Genomic DNA, 26,060 nt, shown 5'->3' with positions numbered 1-26,060 from the left:
TGAGGCCTGTTTTTCAAAAATGAAGTCATGGTTACAATACTGGGGTAAGGACAAGCAGATGAGTTTTCAGTTGAATAAACTGGTGGATACTTGAAATACAGAAGGGCAAAAATTCCTGCTTTTGAACTGTCACTTGAAATGGGGGCTGGGGACGCACATGACTGTTCTCCTTCCCTGAGAATTTGGAATTGAAATCCCCAGCAAAGACAAAGATTGAGCAATGAAGCCAAGCTTATTTTTGACTTATGCAAATAATGTCTTCCAAAATCCCAGGGTAGTACCCCTCTGTAAACAGTAAAGGACCAAACGGAATTTTCCCAAGCCTCATTAAGAGACCAAAATAATTGCTGCATTGTTTTGATAATGCTGATTAGTTATCAACTTACCAAATATTTTTAAGATGATGTATTATTCAGCAATGTGGCTGTGGCTAATGCAGACTGTAAAGGCTCATTTCCTTTTTGCCATGCCAATTCCCTTGTGCCTTTTGGTAGTTCCTTATGTAGTCCCTGGTCTGTGTGTGTTGTACTGATGCATGGTCTATTTATGCATTTGTAATGTGCATCAGAAAACCTGTACAGACTTCTTTTAAGGTCCGTATTTCTTGTTTTCTTTTTCTTCTTGGACTGAACCTAGCTATGGGGACTGATTTTTGTTTTTCTTTGCCTGTTTTGTTGTAATTATGTGCATAAGTTGATAACTTCTCCTCAGAGGGCTATATACATTAGGTATTATGGTTGTTTTTATAGCACACAAGGTTTTCTCAGCTCTGACTTCATGTTCATTGAATCTCCTCTCTTCAGTTGTAAGTACAGAATTTAGCCTGGGTTCTGCCCTGTATACATATCGGAGACACAGGTTGGAAACAGCACCTATCTGTTGGATTAGGAGACAGTAACTAAATTAGTAGCTGCTAAATGGGTGCAGTAGGCATGGACTTTGTGAATTACTTTATGACAATGTGAGGCTGCAGAAGTGTTGGGACTTCAACCACGAAAGGCCTTTTTGGTATCTTTGTTCTTGTATAAGAATAATGAGGAGCAACTGGAGAAGATGCTTGATCAGAATGAAGTTTTTGGATTTCTTGGTGTTGTCAGATCTTGATCTTGATCTCCCTGTCCTGGGTGTGAGCTGAACACGTCCAGATCTTTGCAGCAGAGTTGGGAAGAATCAAAATCTGGTGATGACAAAAATGCAACATCTTAGTGTTGGAGATGTATGGAGGAGTAGCAGGCTCGTGTATACGGCTGGTATGCTCATGTGTAAACAATATCATAGAGGTCAGACCCAATGTTTATTATATGAAAAAGGGAGCATATCCTTTCAGGTGTGTTTGTACTCTGCATACCTGCTTCCAGATTCTCCTTATTAGGAACTTAATCTGATCATGCTCTCTTTTTTCATGTGTTCATGTTGAAGTGTTCACAGAGTTGTGAGGCAAATGAAAAACTGCTCTAAGCCCAAATGTTCAGAGCATATTTTATTTGGTTTTATAATGCACACACAAAATGCATGTGAACGTGAAGCAAAAGCGTGCACGTGTATCTGTGTGCTGGAGATGATGCCCCTGCCTTTGGTTTAAAGGACCATCTCGCCTCCTTCCTCAGTGTCTCTATTTTTTTGCCACCTCCTCTGCTTGCATATGCCCTAAAGCTCACATCATGGGGAAATCCAAATAGATGTCCAAGTATCCTCACTGGAGCCAAGCAGATGACATAGCGTGTTTGTTCTTGAAAATGGGTTCTGATTTTCAGGGCCAGCATTGAAGAAGCTTTTGGGCACAAGTCTGTAAGTGATTCGGTATCACTCAAAGCTGTGCCTGAAAATACTCTTCTCCTATTCTAACCCTGAGGTAGCTGCTTCCATTTCAGCAGAAAATGGGTGTGTAGATAGTAATGAGCCACTGGCATTTTTACTGCTGTCTTGCCTAATCCTGTGCAAGATTGGCTTAAACACACTGACTTAAAAATGGTGGTAGTTGGTTTGCAGACTTGTTCTCCTACTGCTGCTTGAAGCCCAGAGTGGTGCCTGCTGCAGTCCTGCCTCGAGAAAACCAGCTGTTAACCTGCACTCCATGAAATACTGAAAGGTTCAGTGCCTTCTCATAGAGTAGTGTCAGTCTTTGTTCTTCTTTTGAAGCCTCTTGAAATGTTTTGAATTGGCTTCATTTTCACAGACAGAATGCTTGTTGCTACTTGAAACTCTGGGTTTTTCAAACTGTTTTAGGCTAGGCAGAATGATTAGGCATTTAATTTTAGCCTAGTTTATTCCCAATGTACCATCTTTCCCTCTGTCTGCCTTTCTGCCTGCCTTGTCACCTGAATAATTTTTGCTGTGTTGACCCTTTTCTGCTGAATTGGGGAGAGCTAGAGATCTTAACATTATTAAACTCCTTAAAACATTATGAAAATTTGCAGAAGAATGATCGTATCTGTAGCTTGCTTCCCATCCTTCTGCTCCTGCTCTCATGCAAAGACTGTGGTATAAATCTATTATAATAGACCCAAGAGGACCTATACTTTGAGAAAACCACGTTTCTTGAACTCTGCTGCTGCTGTGTTTGCTCACTTCGTGGTGTCAAAGGTTAACTAGGTGGTGTTTGCAGGAATTTTATGTGTTTGTTGTGGGAAGATTCTACCTGTGAGTAAGCTTCTGAACATAGAGGTTTAACCTAATTATGAAGGTGGCTTTTGTCCTGCCAATGTGAGCTCTGAGGTGCTGCTCATTGGCCAGCAAAACTCTTGTTGGTGTTACCAGAGGTACTGTATTGAAAACAGGCTAATAGCTAAATATTTTAGCTAGTTATCACCAACCATGATCAATTATTTTATCGGTTCATGTACCTTAAAGTAGAAGACTTCTTTTTGAATAGCAAAGATTTTTGCTTTCAAAATTTGCCTAATTAAAAATCAGGGTTGCAGATTCTGTGCTGAGTTTCTGCCCTAGGCAAGTCTTTCCTTTGAAGCTACAACTGGCCCCTAAAGAAACGACTTTGTTATGGTGCTGCTGGATACCTCCACGATGCTGTTTCAAACCCAATTTCTTATTCTTTAGAACCCTCTGTTATTTAGATTCATTCAGTTTAAAGATTCATCTTGAAAGCAGAGTGCATTAAGTAATAACTATGCTTCTGTAACCAAGGAACTGTCTTTTATGTCTTTTCTATCCCCTCCCTTGGTCCCCCATCAAGCCACATTGTCTGTATTGGCACTGGTGTAACTGTGATCAGTTCTTCCGCAGATGTCTCTACGTTTGAGCTTGTTGTTCAATACGCTGTTTGTTAAGCTGTATTGAACAATCTGAAACCTTATAAAATAAAATACTCTCATCAGGGCCTTGCTAAAATTATTTTCAGAGTTTCTAAAGAGGATTCTAGAAATAAATAACTTAATTTCTGAAGAACTGGAAGTAATTCTGTTAATCTTGAGTATAGTTTATTTTTTGTGGCTGTCTTGCTATCATGAAAAACCATAAGTCTGATGGAGGTACATTTTGATGAATTGACCTTAGAAATATGCAGAACCATCAAACCAGTATTACTAATTATTTAGAAAGTGTGATTATTACTTGTCTGCTTGATAAGTGCCAAAAAGCACAAGTATATAGACTATATGTAGAGTTCACATGCATAATCTGCAGACCCATAGTTGAATTCAAACAGGTTATGGTTAGTTTTAATGGAATTTAATCAGAGGGTAGGAGAAAGGAGGTCTTTTTATGGCAGTGTGTGTGCTGTGTGTGAGTAACAGGATATAGGTAGCTATGTTCCATTAGTGTTTGTTTTAAACTTAAATATTCGGCATTTTATTTTCAGGTGAGGTTAAAGACACTTGCTGTTGGGAAATTGAGTTGGTTGTAGCAGATGTTTTCTCTCGCATGGCTCTCAGGTGCACACTGCCAAGACTCTTTAGATCATCTTATGGGTTTGAATGAGTAGCTGTGTGTACATTAAGGGTGTGGGGAAAAGGCAGCTGTAATAAACAGCACCATCAAGTTCAGACATTTATTCTTGTTACATTACAATGCTTAGAAAGAGAAACTGGCTGAAAACACGTTATATTGAATTCAACCGACTAGGGAGTTTTCCTCATCCAAACATGGCATAACGGAAAATAGCAATGGCAAAAATGGTTAAAAATCTGAAATTGAGTAATAATAGTAACTATTAATACAAATAAAGAAACTTCTAAGAGCTTGTTTAAGTTTTGATAACCCTTTAGTTTCCAAAGTGCCTTGCCAAGTCCTACATAATCAAATCAACTACAGAGTTGTCGTCAAAACTGATTTCTTGGCTCACAACCTCCCTTTCCCTATTGCTATGGGGTTATTCCTAAGCTACAGTCAGGTTTCAAGCCCCAAGCAACAAAGCTTGCTCAACTTAAAAACTCGTTCTCTCTCCCAGCTAGAAAGAGTCCTGTCCCTGTTCCCCTGGCCTCAAACAGGGGGCAGGGGAAGTTTTCCTGAAGTCTTTTCTGAAGTCTTTCCATTTATCCATTTATACTGGTGTGAACATTTCTGAGTATTTTGTTGTTATAACCCTTTGTCTCTCTCTAGCTTCGTTCTTACTTGTCTCACTAAAATTTCTTTTGACTTCAGCGAATGTTTTGTTTCATCTGACCTAAAACAGGCCTAAGATTGAGTCAAGTAATGCAGATTTTACCCTTCTCTTTATAAAATAGAAATTAAATTATTGAATATTCCAGTGCAGGCTGAACTGTATGTATCTTCTGGCCTGCAGAAAGAAATAATTTAAAGAGATATTTTCTTTTGAACTACAATTGAGTTTATCTTCCTAAATATTACTAAGTTGCTTACTACGTAATTGGTGCCAGACAATTACTCTGTGATGCCTAGTGACATTTCGTATTGTAAACCGTATTCTCTAGTATAACCTGCCAGATATATTTTCTACATTAATATTTCACCATTTGGCCAGTTTTTAGTTTGCACTAAGAAAGCAGACTTTCCTCTCTGTTACCAACCAAATAAAAGTATTTAAAAATTGGAATTTGAATATATGCTGCTTTCTTAGCATTTGCATTATTTAGAGCTGCACCGTTTGTCTTTTAAGTATGCTATGATTGCAAGTCATAGAACATACGAGCCATAAGTTCCTTAGGATAATGGTTTGAAAGGAGGAATAATTGCAAACTGAAGATAATTCATATTGCACAGGTACCAGGATAAGCAATAATCACGTTTTTCATACGTATTAGCCAAATGTAATCTCTCTTTGTAACGACAGAGGGAGACGAGCGAGAGTGCGGGTGGTGTAATCTGAAAAGTGACAAGGATAAATCTGTGTTAAGTAGATCTTTTAATCCTGGTAGCCTTGACAGCCGGCGCAGCGGAGGGGAGCGGGGGGAATCGCGCTCTGCTTCTGCCTCATCACCACAGCCCTGCCCTGAGTGCGGCACCCACCTGCGGCCAGCCCCTGCCCAGGGCTTCGCTCAGTCCCAGGCACTCCTGCTAGGATCAGGGTCCAGATTGTCTCATTCCTGGTTATCTGTCACTACTTGAAGTGAGTTTTTCCAACTGGTGAAATAAATGCAAGGAGAAAAGTCCTAGGCGATCATCGGACACATCTTTGAGTTGGTAGGACTTTTGCTAGAGAATCTATCCTATGATAAGATTGCATTATATTTAGGAGATAACTAATAGATGGCCGACTGGTGATGTTATTACATGATGTGTTTTCAGTGTAGAACGTCAATTTAATAAAAAAAATGGAGCCGGTTTTAAAATAATCCCTTAGCTCTGGTGTGTCTTCAAAACCCTTCAGGTATCTGGTGCTGCAGTAAGAGGTCTTACTCCATTTTCTTTGATCTGGCACAAGCTATTTTTCAACCCATAATAGTGAACTTAAAGCCCCATTTTTGTAAGCAAACATGTTTCGAGGTGTTTGTTTTGATCAGTGTTAAAACCTGCTCAGGTAAATAAAAAGCATAAGTATGTTCCGTGCCACGTCCTGAAAGCATGGAGGCTGGAAAGAAACCAATATTAGATAATGGGGGGGAAAAGGGAGGAAAAAAAACCCAAAAGAGAAAGGGGGACTGGGGAGGAGAGTGTCTGCAGTGACAGAGGACTACGTTTATATTAAAGCCACCCGCAGGAGAGCAGTGCATTTCCAGCAGTCCTTAGTTCTTCCAGTGTTGTCCCCCGTGACCTTGGTTGGGTGCTCGCTGGGGTGACTAATGGTTCACCATGTTCTTTTTTCCTGGTGACTTGCCTGTTGCCTGCCTCTGGGTTTGTGATTCCCCTTATGCTGACTTCTGCAGTATTCCTTCAGTCTCTTATCTCAGGGCTTTGATGCATATGTTCTGAAGGTGGCCACCGTGACTTTGGGTGGCAGCAGATGGTAAACCTTCAGGCTGCCACCGGCTATACTGGTGTTAAGTTGGAAACTTCACGTTTGATGAAGAATCAGTAGTGCATATGAAAGAGCTTTTACTGCAGAAATATCTTTTAATTAAAAAAAATTAGCATACTGAAACATTTGCTAATTTCTGTGCATTTGAAGGATCCTAAAATTATCTGTTTTCTTAAAGCTAGACTGTGGTTATTTACCAGACAGGTTTTATTTTATTTTTCTCCAATTAATTGTACCTACTATATTGAATTGAATTTAATTTATTTTCCACTAAGCTGTTGGATACACTGTAAATCAAATCTAAGAAGCTAATTTTTTTAAGTAGCTGCTGTCAGCATCAGAATTAACCCTTGACTTAGAGGAAAAAAAATAAAAATCACAAGTAGAAAATCCTATTTGGCATCACGGAGGGTTATTGCTATCTGCCACTTCACTGAGATGCTGCCATGCAACGCTGCTGTGTTCGCCTGTGTTTTGTGATGTGCCTGGGAGCCCAATGCTTGTACAAAATAGGGATGTCTGCGCTGCTAAACGCACTGATTCACATTATATATTTATTGTGGCAATTACTATTTGCCTGTCACTGTTTTTGGCCACATTGAGGTTGTCATCAATGCAGAAAAACGGGGAAAGGAGGAGTAAGCGACGGTGCTGCAAAAGCCAGCGTGATATGTAGACCTTGACTCCGTACATTAGTAATACAAATAGGATTTTGCCGTGTCTCCTTTTGTGCCACAGTCTAGTTGCTCAGTGCCCAGGAATGCCCTGCTGTGCGTTTTTCTCCCTCCCCTCTGAGATAGGATGCTGTACGTTACAGCCGGCAGCTCGTTGTTAGGAGGTACTAGATATTACAAGTTACACAGTGGTCATCACCCGTCAAACAGGCTCCATCAGCTTATGCAGGCGAGGAGCAGCCCGGTCTAACCCGCGTGTTTCTGCGTGCTCTGCTTCGGAGAAGGACAGAGTTACGAGCGGGGAATGCTGCGCAGAGTCCTGTTTTGTCCCCTTCTGCCAATAGGGTGGAAGCTTGTCACTTTGCAGTTTGAAAAGAAATCCTGGAAAAAGCATTACTGAGGAACTTGCAAGCACTGCCTTTTGCGACTGGGGAGAAGTGTGAAGGAATGCTAACAGGAAAGACTTGGTGGGGTAGCACTGCTATCCAGAAATTGGCTGTAAAGCATGAGGTGAGGAGAATAAGTTGGCATTTGTGTCAATGACAGGCTTGCTGTTAGGCACTTCTGCAGCAGCCTGGTATCGCATCCAAGAGCTGCTAACCTTTCTCTGCTCTGGATGTGTGATAAAAAGTCAAGCAAATATACTTGTGATAGTCTCTTCCCTGGTCATATCCCTTCCTGAAATGTCAGTTTCCTGCTAGTGATTTGTTCATTCATGTAGTCCTTTAGTTATTTGGGTGAACCTGGCTAAACCCTTTCTGGAATACGCATGCAGGCTGCCTCCCCTTGAAACAGCTTTTTGGTTTGGAGGGCTCATGTAAATAGTCTGCCAGGGCCAAATGCAGCATCACTAGGTGATTTTCTGAAGTTACTTTTATGGTTCTTCCTGGGCTTCTTGAAGTGCCTTGTGAAGTAAACAGCCTTGTAGAAAGGTCGGTATTGAAACAGCCAAGAATTTTGTATGAAATGAAGTGGAGCTGTAGTTGATCGTCACTGGGGGAAGGTATGATGCTTGATGGGAAAGAAGAAGAAAGAAGCTGGTTAGTAAGATTGGTTAGTCCATCTAGGAATTTAACCTCAAAGGCACACAAATATTATTTGTTGTTATTACAGTTATAAAACTGTAGCTGCTGCTTTCATTTTGATGTTGTAATATAACAACAGATGAAGCTAGCCCTAAAGGGACCCGTTGTCTGCTTTGTTCCTGTTAGTGGTAGTCATTCTATATGTTGTCTTATAGGGTGAGGGCTCAGCAATCCGTTCTGTTACACCATATGCTAATACAGTGCTGATAAGCAAGTGTGAAAAATGAAAGGGAGGAATACATTAATTGTATTTGTGCAATAAGGTATGCTATCAAAGGTAATTATTTCATGACAGTTTTAGTTATAGCAGTTGTTTTATCATGGAATAAAAAATGGCTTTAGGAGCCTTTTATTGGAAAGACAATTGTATCAAATTAGTACCAAATTAGATTTTTGTCTTTATAAAGGTGAGCAAACCCATGAGCAGTTTTTAAATTGGTGTCTTCTACTCTACAAATGAACAAATCCTGTTTGAGGGTTAAAGAAGCTATTATTCTGTCCTTTATGCTGACAGCTTCATTACTGATTGGCCTACTGTTGGTATTAAAAAAATGTTTGGCTCCTTATGATCTTTGTGCATGCAACTATAATATTAATACAGACCACGGAACTGTTCATTAAGAAATGACTTTAAATGAGGTTGATGCTTGTAAATCTGGAGAGATACAGATGTTAAATGCTGCCATTCCTTTTCATACACAGCCGTATGGCTAATAATTTCCAAGTGGCTAAAGCTCTTGTTAGCAAGAGTGCTGGTGTGTTAAGAATGGCCCTATAAATAACTTTAAGAACTGAAGTTGAAGGTGCTTCTTTTAAAGACTATTGTTAACTAAACATTATTGCCAAACAGATGGAAAGCATTCACCAGCCTGATGTTTTTAGGCCTAATTATATTATCGCCAGTCCTGTACGGCTCAGTTGAAGAGGTGTATCCAGAGGCCAATTTATAATCATTTAGCCAACACCTGTTTGGGAGATATTGACAGTCAAAGGGCACATTTAAAAAAATAAATCACATATGTTCTTGTATTTGTTGCCTCAATGTGAACAGTGTCTAGTTACAAACAAACTTGGGACAAGAAGAAGGAAAGTGACTGTAAACACGTAATTGTTTCCAAAACATTTTTATCTGCCTGTCCTTTGGTGCATCCTGTAAAGTGGCTTTTATTTTTCTCTTGTTCTTTTGGTTTTCTTTATTGTTTGTTTGTGGTTGAGGGTTTGTTTGTTTGGTTTTTTTAATTTTAATTTTACGCTTTTTGGTTAAGTAAGGATAACAAAACCAGTTTTATAGTCATAATTTATTCAGCTGGTTTCCACTGTTTCTTGAAGGCCCAGGTAAGAGGCCCGACACATTGTTCGGCAAACCCAGTGGCCCAGGGACATTTGCCTTTCCTGCAGTGCCCTTGACATGGAAACTGTGTCGTTCCTTTGGCAAAAAAACTCAGTAACACCAACTTCTGTTGATACTTGTTTTGCCAGAAGACACAGAACAGCTTTTAAAATGGGATGCAACCCTCGTAAATGAGGAGATCTTTGAGATGGAGAGAGTGTCTGTCACTTTATTTCCTTTGATGAAACTTGGTGAGAGAAGAACTATTAGAAAAGATTCTCCTTCTCTTGCTTGAGATGCTCGGGATGTGATGGGGAGAGGCAGAGGGCAGTGCTTTGAATATGACCATCCCAAAGAGCGAAGTTTGCTTTGCTGCAGGTGCTGTTTGGGGGAAGCCAGCACAACCCTGCCCTGAGACCTCCCCTCCTGGGCCTGTGGCATGTCCTCACCTCACCTCGCTGTGGGCACTGCGCAGGATGGTGATTTCTTCAGTTCCCTTGGTGTGGGGGAAGTCAGCATGTCCACCTGGCAGAAATAGTGGGGCATGGCTGCATCACTGCCCCATGGGGCAGTGAGATAAGGGAGGTGGTGTGCTGTGTTGTCCTTCTCCTGTCACCTGGTTGGATCTAACACCATATTGCTCCTCACATGTCACTCCTCTGCAAGAAGTCTCTTTCGATAGAAGCTGACTTGGTCTTTGCTGCATCTTGTCTATTGACTTGGAGTTGCTGCATCTTGTCTGTCGAACTCAGTTTTGGTAACCCCAGTACTGGTATTTTCAGGCCTTTAGCTGTTTGATTTTGCAGCCTAAATATTTTGGTATAACTGTGTGTGAATGTTTATACTGGAAATTTGTAATGTCTATTGTAAATAAACAGTGGGTGCACACTCTTCTTCTTGTTCCTAGAGGAGGGTTGGGCTTGTGCTTGTGCTTGTCCTGCTTGTGTGGCTGCCTTGCAGCTGCTGCTTTTCAAGTACATCTTGTGTGTACAAGTACACACAACAAACACAAGATCTTGGAGTTTGAAGACAACTCCTGAGCACGGTGATTTGAAGATGGACATATGGAGGGTTCCAGCTCCTTAAAGGTGCAGTTTCTGATATGTATATACACACATAGATATTTTTGTTTGGTTTGTTTTCAACACATAAATAAATGGAGCTTACTAAGAAGGAAAGCATTATTTATTACTCCTCTCATTGCTATGTTTAAAGTGCTTTCAGTAGAGGTGCTGCACTCCTGACAGAGATACTCTCTACAGCTGTAGGTGTTTTCCTCTCTGCAGCAAATCCATCCACTCTTTTCTCCCTAAATAAATCCTTTTTTTTTTTTTTTTTTTTTTTCTCCAGGTGTCCTTCAGGCCTCCTTCTATGAATGGACGTTGTGGGATGTACATGGCTTAAGCTGAAACACGGAGCAACTTGAGGAAGGGAGAGGGGACTTCACATACAGTGCTTTTCAGGAAAAAAACCCCTAGTGTTTGGGAAGCTCGGTGGGCAGACTACGCCATCAGAGTCACAGTGCAATACTTGCATCAGAATTGTGTTTTGTAAATATAAACTCTATAAGCTCCTCCTGCAAACAATTTGACTTGCATCTATGGTAAAAATATAACCATCCCAGCAAGGCCTGCTGCAGAATTGATGTCTTTTTACCTGAAAATTCCCCTAAAGGAGTTAAAATTCCCTTAATGCTGCCTTGTGACTCGTTTAACTTGATGTATCACTAGGCTGTAACTGCGGGGGGTGTGTGTAAAGTTAGCATTAATAGGTGGTTTTGCTTCATTTGTAGCATGTGTAGGTATTAGAGATACTTAAAATTGTTGCTTCTTTGTCAATGCTAGCAGAAGATTGTGTGCTGTAACATTTTTTTTTTTTTTTTTTTTTGTTGCTGCTACCTTAATACTAGTTTACAGTAGCACAGAGGGACTATCTTGCAGCCATTTCTGTTTAGCATATGAGTGTTGCAAAACAAAAACAGCAGTGGAGGAATGAGACAGCAGTGACTATACAGTTGATAAAACTTTTTTTTTTTGTGGCCTGTGCGTGTGCATAGCAAGTTCTTAGTTCAGCTTCCTGGAAAGAGGCTATTTAGCACCCAGAAAAAAAAATATCACCAAAACAACCCCCCCATCTGGGGGTAACCCACTGGAGGCAACACATTTGAGGTACAGGAAGCTTGATGGGGAAAAGTGTTGCACTGGGAAGGTATTTAAGTGAGGATTTAAGTGAAGTGACGCAGGAAGGTTACTTCAGTGACTGTGTGAGGGTTACTTTTTGTGCTTCATTGTGTTGCTCCCATTGCATTTCTATAAATTTCTATATTATTGCTGTAATTACGAAGTATTGGTTACTTCTTTTGCCAAGTTAGGATTCAGTCTTTAATTTAACTGACTGGGAATCGGGTGACACTCTGGTAATTCTCTAGAGATCTATATTCTCAATCAAATTTCTTTCCTAAAAAAAGACTGGTTATCAAATGTATGTTGCAGGGCTTTAATTTTTTTTTTATTCATTACTTATATCACTTCCTTTGTAAGATTATACAATGTTAGATTTAAGAACTGTGTTTTGTTGACTTATGTGAATCTTAAATATGTCTCTGAATACTTTTGCTTAGGTTTTGCTTGTAATGGACACTAGAACACAGCAGACTTTTATACTGAAGGTGAGTAGAGTCTTTTATTATTTCTCTAAACAGTTTGGCCTCCTAAATGACACCACCACACAAAGATCAATTTGCATCTAATGTATGGAGTTATCTCTGCAATATATTGCTACGTTAATACATATATCCCTATTAAGCGCATTTGAATTCTTTTCGTTGGTATTCACTTGCTTTCCCTTCCTTTCTCTGTAACTTCTCTAGTGCTCAGATGTTCTGGTTTATTCCCATGAGTTGCCACTGGTTACTGAGGCCAACACCTTAGCAGGCTTTGGTAAAGAATCGCAGTTTCAATGTGCTGCTTAGAACACCTGTAAAGCTCTGGTGGCTCAGGATACGAGCAGGCTGCTGGTGAAGGTGAAAATTCTCCTTAGTTCAAGTTGGCCAAGTGGATTCTGGATGAAATGGACAATTGGTCTTATGCAAAATTGCTTTCCTGTGTTTTACATCAACAGGCTGTGAAAACTGAGTATAAAGTTACTAAATGATTGAATTAATGACTAGTTAATTGGTCAGAAGAAAGTTTTTCACATTATTCTCTTGTGTTTCAGAAAGTGCTCAGATCAAGATCCCAATATGCTCGGAGCATCTGTGATGCTTAGAATTAGTTTGAGTATTGTTATTGTGGCCATTATTTCAGGCTTCCTTGACATGAATTCTGCTGCTGATGGGAGGCAGGGCTGAAAAACCGTGTCCCAAACATGGAGCTCTAATTAGTTGTTAACAATGTGTAACTTCACTTCAGGTCTGGCTTACAACCCTGCCTTACCTTTGAGCATCTGGCCTTTGAAATTGTTTGTTTTAAGTGCGTGCAGGGTACAGAAAACCTGTTCCTTCCTCAGAAAGGATTATTTGTGGATATTGTGTATTAGAACCTTACTTTATCTACTGGCAGATAGGGTAACATTGAATTTCCCATTTAACTGCTTATGTTTATCAATATTGTAATAGGTCACACTATTGACATAATTTTTTTTCTCTTTCTCTCTCCCCTCCCTTTCCCCCCTCCCACATCAATTTTTTCACTTCTGGCAACTTCATCTCTGTGCTACCTCCCAAAAATCATTACCTCTCAAGGAGACTAATCCTTTCCTTTCCTTTTTGTTGCGGTGGTTGTTGTCTTTACTAAAGTACAATGGAAATGTGAGGATTACCTGTAAGGCTAAGGCATTCTTTTGTCTTAGAACTTGAATTGAATTTTTTTAATAGTGTCTTTTGGTCACGCACAAAAATAAAATTTTAAAAAAAGGTCACAGGGAAATAACTGAGTGTCATCCTGATGACTTAGTTTGAGAGAGATTCTAATAAAAACATTGACCCATGTAATTGATTTTAATGGCAGCTTTGTGCCATCTTCTGTTCTCTGGAAATGCGCCAGATGCCATCAGCACAGCCTCGGGGGACCGAGGGGCATAGAGCAGCAGATGAGTGGTTTCTCTGAAGCCCAGAGTAACTCGGATAGATTAGTTTGGTTGATAAACACAGAGCACAGCAGGCTCCAAAGGCAACTGAGGGTACAACTGACCTTTTTGTTCTCTGTCAGGGTCTAAGGAAAAGTAGTGAGTACAGCAGGAGCAGAACGACCATCATCCCCCGCTGTGTGCCCAACATGGTGTGTCTGCACAAGTACATCATCTCCGAGGAGTCTGTCTTTCTCGTGTTACAGCATGCAGAAGGTTTGTCTCGTTTAACTATATTGCTGAAAAGAGTCAAAGGTTTAAGTTTTAATCAATGGTACGTTTCATTGTCAAATTAATCTCTTATACATCTAATTAAAATATATTTAGTGTCCCTAAGAGATGTCGTGTAAGACACCCCACTCCCATCCTCCATCCCTCCCTCTTTTTTCCCCCCTTATTCTGCAGTGGATCTGATTCCTGCTTCAAATGGCCTCAAATCCTGATGGGTTACTGGAATTGTAGCATTATTGAAAGCTTCCAACTGTTTATTTTCTACAGGAGAGTAAGTGCTTTGACTGCAACGACTATCTGCAGTATTTACAGTCATCTCTCGGAGAGAAAAGTCTTTGGCTAGTAAATCTTTTTAGCATCTTATAGTTAAAATGACAAGTATCCACACAAGAATTTAATAACTCGCTGCTAAAAAACATGAACATTTGCCTGTTGGTTAATATCGCATAGTTATTCTGATCTGCATTTTTAAGAAAATAGCTAGTGGTATCACACAGGAGTTCAAAGCAGAACCACAGAGTTGTGCCTTCAGACTATTTGTAAAATTCCTGTTAAATGTACAGGGAACAGGTGGCATAAAATAATTACATTTTGATTTTTTTTGTCTAACACCTGGATTTAAATATTCCCTAAATGTAATTACCCATATTTGTTTAGAATGAGTGCAGAATATAAATTTTGGGATTGCTAATAGTTCTCTTTTTAGGAAATGTTAATAATTCAGTCAGAATGGATGATGTGAAGGAACTAAGATAACTGATAGGGAAGATAATTTTATTACATTTAATATTATTTCTTTTTTCCCTAATAACTTAGATATTAGCTTTTTCATGAACAATTTGTCACATGAGGCCAGTTAAAGCTAACTTTACAACATGAATGTTTCTGCTATGTGTGACTTCATTTTGCCATGAGCAGTGATGCAGGAAGAAAGGCCTGACATTACCGTACTGCCCGATGGTGATCTCGAGGGTTTACAGAGCTGCTCTGTACAATGCTGCTTTTCTTGAGGTCTCTCTAATTCAGCACAATAACTTGGAGAGTCTCACCTGAACTGTAATCTCCACATAAGCTGGTACATTTTGATTGGAGAAATAATATTTTAAAGAACACAACAAAGTAAGCAAAAAGCCAACCCTTGTCAGATACCAATTGCCTTTAAGGCTAGGATGAGCAAAGAATTAGAGACAGGATAAAATAATAGTTTTAAAAAACCTGTTCCTAATATTTCTGCAGTTTCTGAAGACCTATAGTTTTTTTCTTCTCTTCAGGAAGAACATTCCTGCTCAGGACAGATGGAAAGTTGGGTGAAGAGGTTGTGGAACTTGGGGGTGTAGAGGTCAGGCAGAGAGAACAAAAATTTAAAGGAAGGCTTAATGTGACCAGATGACAAAGATAATCTCTTGGAAGTGATAATTTTATTGTGACAACAGTAGAGAAAAACGGAGACATTGAATGATCAGAGCTCTTTCATTTAAGGACAGAAACCTCAGCTTAACATTTATGGTGGATGAGGTGTTGTCCTTACAAAAGAATAACTCTCTACTGGTTGTCTTTGACATGGTCACAAATCCAGTGGGATGTGCTTGGCCTGAATGTCTTGCTCTTACCAACATCCGCTGTAACATTTTTTACATATTTTGAGTTCTATGGGGAAAGAATTTTTAATTTACTAAGTGCTTTCTAAATCAGGTTTGTGTGACACATGGCCCTGTGCAGTACCCCACGCCACTATTTGATCTGCCAACAGCAGGGGTGGTATCTCTCAGGCATCCTCATTTTGGCTGGCCAGGCGGCAAACACGTAGTCGGAGGCAGCCACAGCTCACGTTGCCTTTCTCCCAGCTGTGGGTCAAAGCCATGCGAGTAGGAGACATGGGAGGGAGAGGGGTTATTCTGAGGTGGAGCTGGGAGAGGAGGTGCTGATGAGACATGAGTGCTTTCTACAGGGAGAGCTCTGAAGGGGAAGAAGGAGTAGGGAGCATGGGAAGAACTGGGGAGCATTGCAGGGAGGATGGGAGGACTGGCAGGGGAGAAAGGGGGGAGCTGTGAGGACCAGAAGGGGTTTCCATGTGGGTGAGGGCTGGGCTGTTGTTGGTAATACATGATGCATGGGTTTGCTGGACTTGGACACTTGTGGGTATAAGTTATAAACTGCATCGGGTTCTCCCTCATTTTCTGATAATGCAGCAAGGAGTTTGGAGATGGATTCACCTCTATTCTTGTTTGCAAACCATTCAAAAATGCCAGTGTGCTATAAGAATTTTTCCGTGATTATCAGGGAATTAACAAGGTTAATTTCTTTGAGGGTAGTCCCCTGCTTTCATGAAATTACTGTCTGGGCTCAGAACAGGCAAAAGGAGAGAAGAGTGATATATTCTGTTCTAAAGAGGGATAGGGGTACAAAGTGATGAGAAAATTGCCCAAGAATGCATATAAAAAGCATATTGCAGGTGTAGGGCCTGATCCCAAATCCCTAACTGCTATAATAATTTTGTGTTGCATCTAGAACTGCATGACCTGTACACCTCACCCTGTCCCAGGAGATGCACTGGTGCTGGAAAGTGATTCAGGGGAAAGGCTTAATTTTCTAGCTATAAAGCATGAATAGAAATAGGGCTGAAGTTATGCTGTACTATATGCAGGGACTAGCTTTGCTCACCCCACTGATGATCAACTTGATCACATCCTTTAAATGTTAGTAGCACTTATTCTTTAAATTGCAAGGGTAATAATATCAGGAATCCCTATTGATAGAGCTATCTTAAAGTTTTTTTCCATCTCAGACCAAATATAAATAGAGAAGGTGCTCGTATTTAATTTTGGGAAAGGACAAAAATTTTTAGGACGGTACTTTTTAAGTGACAATGTCTGAAATTTTATTCCACGACTTTATGAATGCTCTTAACATTCATAGTTCAAGTAGTTCTATTCCAATAGGAAAGAAGATTTTGTCAGTCAAATTTGTAAGTGATGCTGATTTATTATGTTAGGTACGTTAGCTACACCATTGGGAAGTTCAAGGGTGAAATATTAATTTAAGTGGGCAATGGCTTGAATTATAGCAAATTTGGAGGAGGTTTTAATTTTATGTACAGACATTATGCATTTGCTAAGCAGCTTACTATTTCCTGTTGGTAGTAAATTTTGACTGTATTATTAAGTGCAGCACTACTGGATTTGTGTGGGATTCTGCAAGCTTGACTGCAGACTCTTGCTCAAGATGAAGACTTTTGTCTATTTTTTTAATTTTTTTTTTTCCCTTTTGGTAAATCATGATGCCCTTACATGTTCAGAATCAGTGAGTGAGGTCTTGGGTTCTCTTACAGTCTTTTCTCATGGCCACAGTTGGAGGCTTGAAGGGTGCCTCAGAAGCATAAAAGTCCATAAAGTTATCTTGTAGCTTTGTTGGAAAGCACTTGGCAGATTCTAGTGTGGTAGAGAGCCAATCTGATGTTAATAAGGCCTCGCTTCTTCTTGGCACTACTAACTCCAGAAATTTTAGAAACAGATGCTTCAAAAATAGGCTGGGGGGCTTCCATGGGACATCAAAGTTTAAGTGGCTGTTAGAAGCTGTCAAATCTCTTTAAGCATAAACAAGCTGGAGTTCCTATCAATCTGGAGAGCACTCAAGAAACTTCATGCTGAAGAGGTTCGCTGCACGCAGGAATTGATGGACAACAACACAGTAGCGTTCTGGCTTGCAAAGCTGGGGATTTGTCGTTAGGAAAGGAGATAGCACTAGCTGTAAATATTTGACAGCAATTGGAAAATGTAGGAACGGTGATACGGTCCTTGGCAAGTGACTTTTTCAGGAGGCTGCTTTGAAATAATAGCTTTTGCTCAAAGTGCATCAGGAAGTGGGAGCTTTGCCTAAACTAGCAAACTTTGCAGCAGAGATTCACCAGCAGCAGTGGGAGCAGCCGGGCATGTCAGACTCTGGTGTTTGTAACGACTGTCACGTTAGAGATTAGGCTGGAGATTAGCTTCCCATTCATGTGTGCGCTGCAACCCCGCCGTGGCTGCCATCGGGACGCAGCGAAACGTTCTTGTTGTGTTGTGGCTGTGCCTACGTGTCTGGGTCCCTTTTGGCCTCGAAACTCTACGAGCATAATTTTATGTAGTGGCTGTGTATATTAACGTGATGAAGTTTACCAGTAGACATGCCTTTATTGAAAAGGAGGGCAGTGATTCTAAGAAAACCATAAGGTTGTTCTTTTTCCAGCAAGGAAGAATGTTAATTTGCCTGAGATGCATGACTTATGAGTGGTACTGGTGGCCATGAACAAATTCTTATGCAGTGATGTAGAGAGTTGGGCCCAATTTTGGAGAATGATTCAGGCAGATGTCTTTCAGTACTCTGTTTTTCCTCACTATCCGATCCACAGTTATTTGGAAGCCTGGATTGTCAACTTTAACTTTGTTTGGGATTTCCTAAACAGAGTGATTACTGCATTCTTAGCTGCATTCCAGTTCTGCAGGAATTGGAGTATATTGTCCTTCAGACTAAACTCATGGGCCAAGCTAGCAAAAGGCATTGATTTATTTTGGAATCTGCCTCTTTAGTCAGCCGGTCTTTCAGGATGTGAAGCTGAAATGGTAAGTGTCTGAGCACCGGGTGAGCAAGAATCTAACAAGTCATGAATTTTTCTTGTCAGATAAAAGCCCCCATGTTTAGGAGAATAAACTTGTTGATTTGTTAGGTTGCATTTTATCCCATGATAGGTATTATATAGTCCCTGTATCTTCTCTTTGGTGTTCCTGTGTCAAGTGCTATTAGTAACAAAAAACTGCAGAAATATTTGAAAGAATATAAAAATATTGTGGAACTAACAAGATTCCTAGGCAGCTTCATCACTTGGTGGCTTTATGCTGAAATTTCCTGTTGATTATTTTGGACACTAACTTCTTAGATTCTGCCTCTCAAAGCAGAGGTATAACCTCCAGAGTGCTGGAAACATGGTTAAGTAAGGCAATTCTAATAAGTAATTTTACATTGAATAACTGCCAAGGAATGTAGAGCTTGGTGATTTTCAAGTGCTAATAAAACCAGAAAGAGCAAGCTAGACTGGTAGTAGAGTCAGTTCGTGGTAGAAGAAAGTAATCTTAATAATTAGTTATCTTAATACTGTACTTCTGAAATTGCATTAGACACTAATAAACTTTAGCCTAAACCGGTAGCTTTTATAGTTATTTAGCATGTTAGATGATTTGACAATGACTGAAGCTTCCTTGTTTGGATTGATTTCTGTAATTTCAGTTTTTATAGATTCCTGATACTATATTAGCATGGCTTGCTAATGGGTTTTCTTGATCTTACACAACACATGGGGAGAGGGGGAAAGATTATTAGTATGTCATTCATAAAGGCATAATTATATACCCAGATACAAATATCACTCTTGTTTGACCCTGGATTGGACATTTTCAGAAAGGAATAAAATTGTTGTTTTTCACTATGGAACACAATTATTGAATAGCATTTATTTATGTATTTCCACTTGACCAGGAGGCCAGTCTTGAAATACTTGTGTGTAAACATATTTGGACATAATAAATTTTTTATTTCATATTTACTTGCATTTTAACTCTAAATTGGAGTTGCAGTAAGTAGTAATTTCCACTGTGATTTTTAAATCCAAGTGATTATTAATGAGCAACTTCTTAAAAAAGGTAAGTGAATACATTTACAAATAGAAATGGAGTCATTGTTGCAGTTCTGACTGTTTTCACAGGTGGAGAATGGTGAATTCCTGAATACTGTAAGGATAAAGAGATTTTTATTTTGTCTTTTGCAAATTTTTAGTTTTGCCAGAAGCTTTTGCAATTGAACATTTTTAAAAACACAGCCTGAACCTCTTGACTCTCTTGGTGATTTTTCTGTGATGTTATGAAAGACTGATCTCAACATGTCTCTTTTCCTTCCCTAAGCCTTCTTGGGTCTCCTCTCTTAAGCTGCACTAAGACTTTGAGTGGAGGCCAAAATCTAATGGGGGCTGCATGAAATCTTGCATGAAGTGAGGTAGAGGGAGCAGAAGACAGGGGCTGTCCTGAGAGCAGCTTGACCTGCCTATAGGTGAAAAGCAAAGTTGTGTGAAGATGATTCTTGCACTTTTCATACTGCTGGGCAGCCCAGACCTTTCTTACCTAAATATAGGGCTATGAAACATTTAGGTCAGTGAGAGCTGTTCAGGTGTCACATGTAAAAATACACCTCGTGTCCAGTAATGACACAGGGGAAAAAAATGTGACAATAGATCACAGGAATAAGGTTTTGAACTTTCTGCATCCTTGGGTCAAAGCTCAAGCCAGACCTCCGTTAACAAGACCTTTTCTTACTACTTGCATCCGAGGAAGGAGGGATGGTGCCAATATTTGCATTAAAGCTGTGCCTGGAGGCTGAGGTGCTGTTGTGCCGGGACCTGTCCAAAGCTGCAACAACGTGATGTGGGTCTTCGTGGGTCACGTTGTGTGAACACCCTCTGAAACCTGAGATTTGCATTTTCATAAGAGATATGGGAAGCACAAATTATAAACACTAGTAATACAAAGACAAATATTTAGCATTTGCTTGTACTGGTTAATATAATGCAGGTGGGATGGGGACACTTTTGTGTTTTATTAAATGCAGCAGATTGTCAAATGAGACTTGATTGTTTGGTATGAAATGACCCTGAATAGTTCCATGCCTAGTTAATAAACTGGGCAAAGTTATTTTGCAAGCACTGTTTACTTAAAGCGATGTAATTGAAATTTTAAAGAAAATTGTTATAAAAATATTGTTCCATCAGAATCTTTGTGTAAAATTAAGCTTGTTTGTTGCTTCTTTTGTCATGGATGAAAGTGTGGGAAAGAGGAGAAAGCCTTTCACACATATAGAAATGTGTATGTTCTCACTCTTTTCTGTTGTTTTCTCTCCCTGGCATTCCATAGCAAAAACATGAATGAATGTAAGGAATAGTAGAAAAAGAATTATTTGTCATTATGGAACGAATAACTTCTATTTTTACCAAATTAGTTTAAAACCAGTAATTCTGAAGTCCCGTGCGAGCTGTGGGGCTCAGAAAGCGCGGCAGCGCCCTGGCTCTGCCTTTGCCCTGCCAAACAGCTGTGTAACACGTCTTATTTAAGGCAAGTGGCTTCATCTTAAGAGTCTACATGGACTCTCTGCTTCTCAAGGAGGCAAGGTCCTGCTCGTCAGGCACTTCTGGCAGGACCAGGCCCTTGATCTGACCCACGCAGGGCTGCAGGTCGCTTGTGTTCAGGCAGGCTCAGAGTTGGTTAATAGATGTAAATTGTGATTTTTACCACTGGACTCAAGCTGTTAGAATTCCCTCTTAATATTTTTAATATACTTAGTTTCACCATAACCAGTGAGATGATATTTTTTCCCCTTCAAAAACAAGTCTTGTCTTAGCCAGGGGGATGGAGGGCAAGAAAGCTCCACATCGTATTATTCAAATTCATTTTTAAAATATCAAGGTTTTTCTGCCTTTGATAAGATATTTTTGAAATACCTGGGAATACACAAAACCTGTTCCTAGGCTCCTAGGCAATGAGAAATACTTTCTTCTTTTATCGTACTTTTTAAAGGAATTTTGCCTGATATGGGGGAGTGTTTAAAATGAACTATTAAAGACTGTATTTTGGAAAAATATAAAACTCTGTTTTATCCAAATAAGTAAAAAAAAAAAAAGAGAGAGAAAACCAGTCAAAACTTTGCAGATGCCCAGTGGGCTGGGTACTTATTTTTTTTCTTCTACAAAGATTCTGTTACAACCTCTGTGTTTTCCGGAATTTCTGTACAGTCTTTTAAATTTAAATATCCTGACTTTACATTTTTCCACAAGTTTTCAAAGGTGACTTTCTAGCTTTAAGCTGAATTCTTTGGCACGTGCAACAGATGCAGTAACTTCTTGATTTGTTTTGTGCAAATTATATTTTGTAATCTGTCAGCCTTTTTAATACGTACAGTATTTGGAAATGTAAAGAGTCCTATTTTGTATTTTTTAAAAAAATATAACTTTTACTTTTGGAGCTGTAACTTTCTTAGAGTCTTTGATCTGAGGGAGCTGGTCTGCCAATATCACTTAGAGTATTGATAAATGCTGGTGTAATGCAGCAAGGTGTAAAAAACTTTACTGAATTCTGAAGTTAAAGGGAGAAATACATCCATATTTAACTAACGAAAACCACTTCTTCAATGAGAGAAACAGATCCTTAAAATATCTTGCTAATATGAAGTAATTCCCTTCCCCTTACTGAACTTGCTAATTAGTTTTTAGTCCATCTCCCCTAATGTTGCTTATAAGCTTGGAGCTGTGATACAGAAGAATTCAGGACAGGCAGAAGTGGTGATGGGCACTAAACCATTTGATCTTCCCTAGTTTTTGCTCTCTTTTGAGACAGCAGATGGAGAGTAGTCACCACCATGCAACTTGAGACAGACTCTGAAATGAGACTTTACTGAAGTTTAAAAAAAAAAAAGAAAAAGAGCAGCTTAATCTCAGATGCAGCTCTTAAAATATTTATGTATTAATACAAATCTGCTTGAAAAGCAAGTTGTGGTCCCTGTAATTATTTCCTCCTGAGGTAGCAGATCCAACTTGCTCTGTGGGCATAAGGATATACTGTATTGTGACAATGAGGGTATCTTCCTGTTTCATAATGAAATCAATTCTGTTTTGAATGAAACTAAGACGTTCCCCTCCCCTTCTTTTCTTGCAGGAGGAAAACTCTGGTCTTATGTCAGTAAGTTCTTGAATAGAAATCCTGAAGAGAGCTTTGAAATTCCTGAACCCAGAACATCCAGTTCAACTAAAATTTACCTGGAGCAGCCAACGCCTAGTCCTAAAGAAATTGGTAGCAGCACTGATTCCAGAGAAAGCTACGGGGAGAGCATGCTGAAGGTGGTCCCACTGAAGAGCAGCCTAACACCAAGCTCTCAGGATGACAGCAGCAACCAGGAAGATGGCCAGGAGAGTTCGAAGTGGATGGACTCAGCATCCAGCTCAGAAGAAGAGTGCACTACTAGTTATTTAACGTTATGCAATGAATATGGGCAAGAAAAAATAGATTCTGGCTCTCTAAATGAGGAACCAGTGGTTAAAGTGGAGAGTGAAGGTCTAAATACCAAAGAGAGAAGTTGCTTACAGAAATGCAGTGTGGTTGGTAGCGATAGCTTCGCTTCTCAGATTGCATCTCAGGAACGAAAGCTTTTCATTGACGATGCTGAGCCGGAAATAGCTAGCCCTACTAGGATATTGGACTCATTAACCAAATCAAAGAACAGCCCCATGGAACTCTTCAGGATAGACAGCAAGGATAGCACTAGTGAGCTCCTGGGGCTTGATTTTGGAGAAAAATTGTACAACCTGAAATCAGAGCCTTTGAAGCCTTTGTTTTCTGTCCCAGATCATGACAGAAGCTTGGATGCCCTGGAGAGCAAAATGGGTGTGAAAGCTCATGACACCGTAAGCAGGGGTTCGAATGACTCTGTGCCAGTTATCTCCTTTAAGGATGCTGCTTTTGATGACGTAAATAGCATTGATGAGGGAAGGCCTGATCTCCTAATAAACTTACCTGGTATGTCTGATGAAACAGAAGAGGCAGCAGCATCAAGGCCAACAAAGTTTACAAAAACTGACAGGGACGTGTTGGAAGTAAAGTTACTGGAAACACCTGATGTCTTACAATTAAATAATTCTGTAGAGCCATACAAAGCTTTTGATCAAGAGCCAAATCATGTGGCACGAGAAGCGGGTGATCCTTCCCACGAGGAAGCGAATGGACAAAGTGGTGTCACTCAGGGAGCTCTTGGGACCCTCTTTACATCCGACCAAGAGGTAGGTAGTTCAGAAGACGGGGCTCTGTTTCAAGAGCTTGGAGCCTGCTCCTTAAACGGGACAAGCAAAGAAGAAAGTTTATTTGTTTCCAACCCGCTCTCAGGTGCTCAAGATACTAGCTCGGATGGAGACACGTTAAGAAATGAAGCGGTGTTGCTGTTTTCCGATCAAACTGGAGACTTTGGGAAAGAGGAAACAGACCCGGCTTTGTTACCAGCAGCTGGAAGTAAAAAGACAGCACCAAAGAGGGAAGACAAAAAAGCAGTAGCAGGGGAGAAGGAAATACATCAAATTTTTCAGGACCTCGACGAAAGATTAGCGATAACCTCCAGGTTTTATATCCCAGAGGATTGCATTCAAAGATGGGCAGCTGAAATGGTTGTAGCCCTTGATGCTTTACATAGAGAAGGAATTGTGTGCCGCGATTTGAACCCAAACAACATCTTATTGAATGATAGAGGTCAGGAACTTTTGCAAATGCATTTCTTTTTATTCGCTGTTGCTTCCAATTAACTGAGTAGGCGTTTTATCTTGTAATTAGTATCTTCATTTCCTGTCTAGAGCTTCATTATCAGTGCAGCAAATTCACCCCCAGTAATAGCTTCTAGTACTTAATGATGCCATTATTCTTAATGATACTGTTTTTAGCTACAAAAGGAGTAATTACAGTTCACTTCTGCAGAAAATGGAAGGGAAAAATGTTTTGATTTCTCCTGTCGTTTTGTTTTTAGGACACATTCAGCTAACGTATTTTAGCAGGTGGAGGGAGGTTGAAGATTCCTGTGACAACGATGCCATAGAGAGAATGTACTGTGCCCCAGGTTAGAGCAATCACCTACAATGTTTCACTTGGAAAGTAGATTAGCAGCTTTCATTTTCTCACGGAGCCTCTATAGCAAAGAGCTTGAGATCATGCAATGTCTGAATTTTCTTTGCTTTTTCCTGAATGTCTTAAAAAGCTAGAGGGCTCATAACTGCTTTATTGGTGAACTGTGGTGGTGTTTGTTAGATCATTTCCATAAAGTGTAATTGTATTTAATGTCTTGTTTAAGCAAATTTAAGGAATGTTTTGTTTTCTTGCCGTTATTTGCTATGTGTGAGTACATCTTGATAACTGAAAAAAGCAAATAAGGAAAAGGGCAGACTGAAAAAATGACACTAAGAGCCTTAAAAATACAAAAATTTATACATGCAAAGAACATGGGGGAGGAAAAAAAACGATAGCAGTTTGAAAAATACAACCCTAATAGGCTCAGAGATGCCTCTGACATTTTTGATGAGCTACAGTGGGCTTTGAAATAGTTTAGAGAGCTCTTTTCTTAGAACTGCTTTCATCAATCATGAGGGTGATAAAATCAATATCTCTTGGGTTTCTGTAGCAAGGATGGCACTTGAAACCGAGCCCTCTCTCTTTTCCTTTTTCCAATTTATTTTCTGCTAATATAGTGGTCAAATGGTAGTGACAGCCAAAAATCAGGTGGTTTACTTATAACTTCATATTTTAAGAATTTCATAGCTAGCTTAAAAAAACTACTTTTAGAGTTGAAATGCCTACTGGGAGGCTCTTCAGATTTTCAGTTTGCCTTTTTTATTCTGGATTTGAAATGCCAACATACCCCTTTCTGCTGAACACGTGGTTTGGCTAGGCATTACAACTTGGCATGTAGGTAATCCTCAAGTCTGTAAAAGTGCTCAAAAAATTTAGAATAAGTGTTATTAGCAATGGTAGTTCTGAACTTAGTTTGGCATCAGGTGTTTATTCTGTGACTTAGCCTTGCAACTGAAATACAGTAAGGAGCTGCTCTCTCTGAATAAAGGTGGTAGATTCTCAACAAAAATTTGAATGCCAGCCTCTTGAGATAAATAGTAAATATTTTCTATCCGGGTGCAAGTCAGAAGGGCAGGTATTACAGAAAAGAGTTCCTTTTACCTATCAAAGCAAACCCAACAGCTTGGTTCTATCCTCACCCCACTTTAATTCAAGAACAAGAAAATTGGGGAATCCCAGCTATTCTTGTGGTTGTTAAGTAGAAACCTGTCCTGGCTGGCAACGTGTGTGATGCCCTGTTAGAAAGGGGTGTTTTCCTGCCTCCCTAACCCAGCCTCGCACAAAGCGCTCCCTACTTGAGTAGCAGCAAAGATGGAAGTGCAGCCTTTTCCCACCCTGTCATCATTAATGAGCTGTGAAAGTCAAAGCTTAATTTTTCTGTATTTTAATGAGGATCCAAAGAGAGGCTTTTTTTGCCCCCTAAGCCCCAACCAGCCAACTCCTGCAGTAATTAAGTGTTTAGGGAGCAGTTGAAATAATATTTAGAAGTCCCCAAATGCAAGAATAAAGTTTTCTGCACCATCATTATTTCCACCTCACAGCACAGGTGTGGTGTCATTCCGGGCTTTTCTT

General features: G+C 39.8%; 1 protein-coding gene across 3 annotated transcripts in view; it reads left to right on the top strand.

Annotated features, from left to right (window-relative positions):
* RPS6KC1 (ribosomal protein S6 kinase, 52kDa, polypeptide 1) overlaps window positions 1-26,060 on the top strand; it is a 92,304-nt gene that overhangs the window by 50,005 nt on the left and 16,239 nt on the right. For all 3 annotated transcript variants that reach the window (XM_014951066.1, XM_014951069.1, XM_014951068.1), the window contains 4 exons: window positions 12,080-12,127; window positions 13,668-13,800; window positions 22,542-24,119; window positions 24,391-24,480. In XM_014951066.1, coding sequence (XP_014806552.1) covers window positions 12,080-12,127; window positions 13,668-13,800; window positions 22,542-24,119; window positions 24,391-24,480 — 1,849 coding nt within the window. The remainder of the gene's footprint in view (window positions 1-12,079; window positions 12,128-13,667; window positions 13,801-22,541; window positions 24,120-24,390; window positions 24,481-26,060) is intronic.

Source organism: Calidris pugnax, unplaced genomic scaffold (assembly GCF_001431845.1).
Source record: "Calidris pugnax isolate Ruff unplaced genomic scaffold, ASM143184v1 scaffold24, whole genome shotgun sequence".
In the NCBI taxonomy this organism is placed as follows: domain Eukaryota; kingdom Metazoa; phylum Chordata; class Aves; order Charadriiformes; family Scolopacidae; genus Calidris; species Calidris pugnax.
This window is presented reverse-complemented; position numbering and strand designations above follow the sequence as displayed.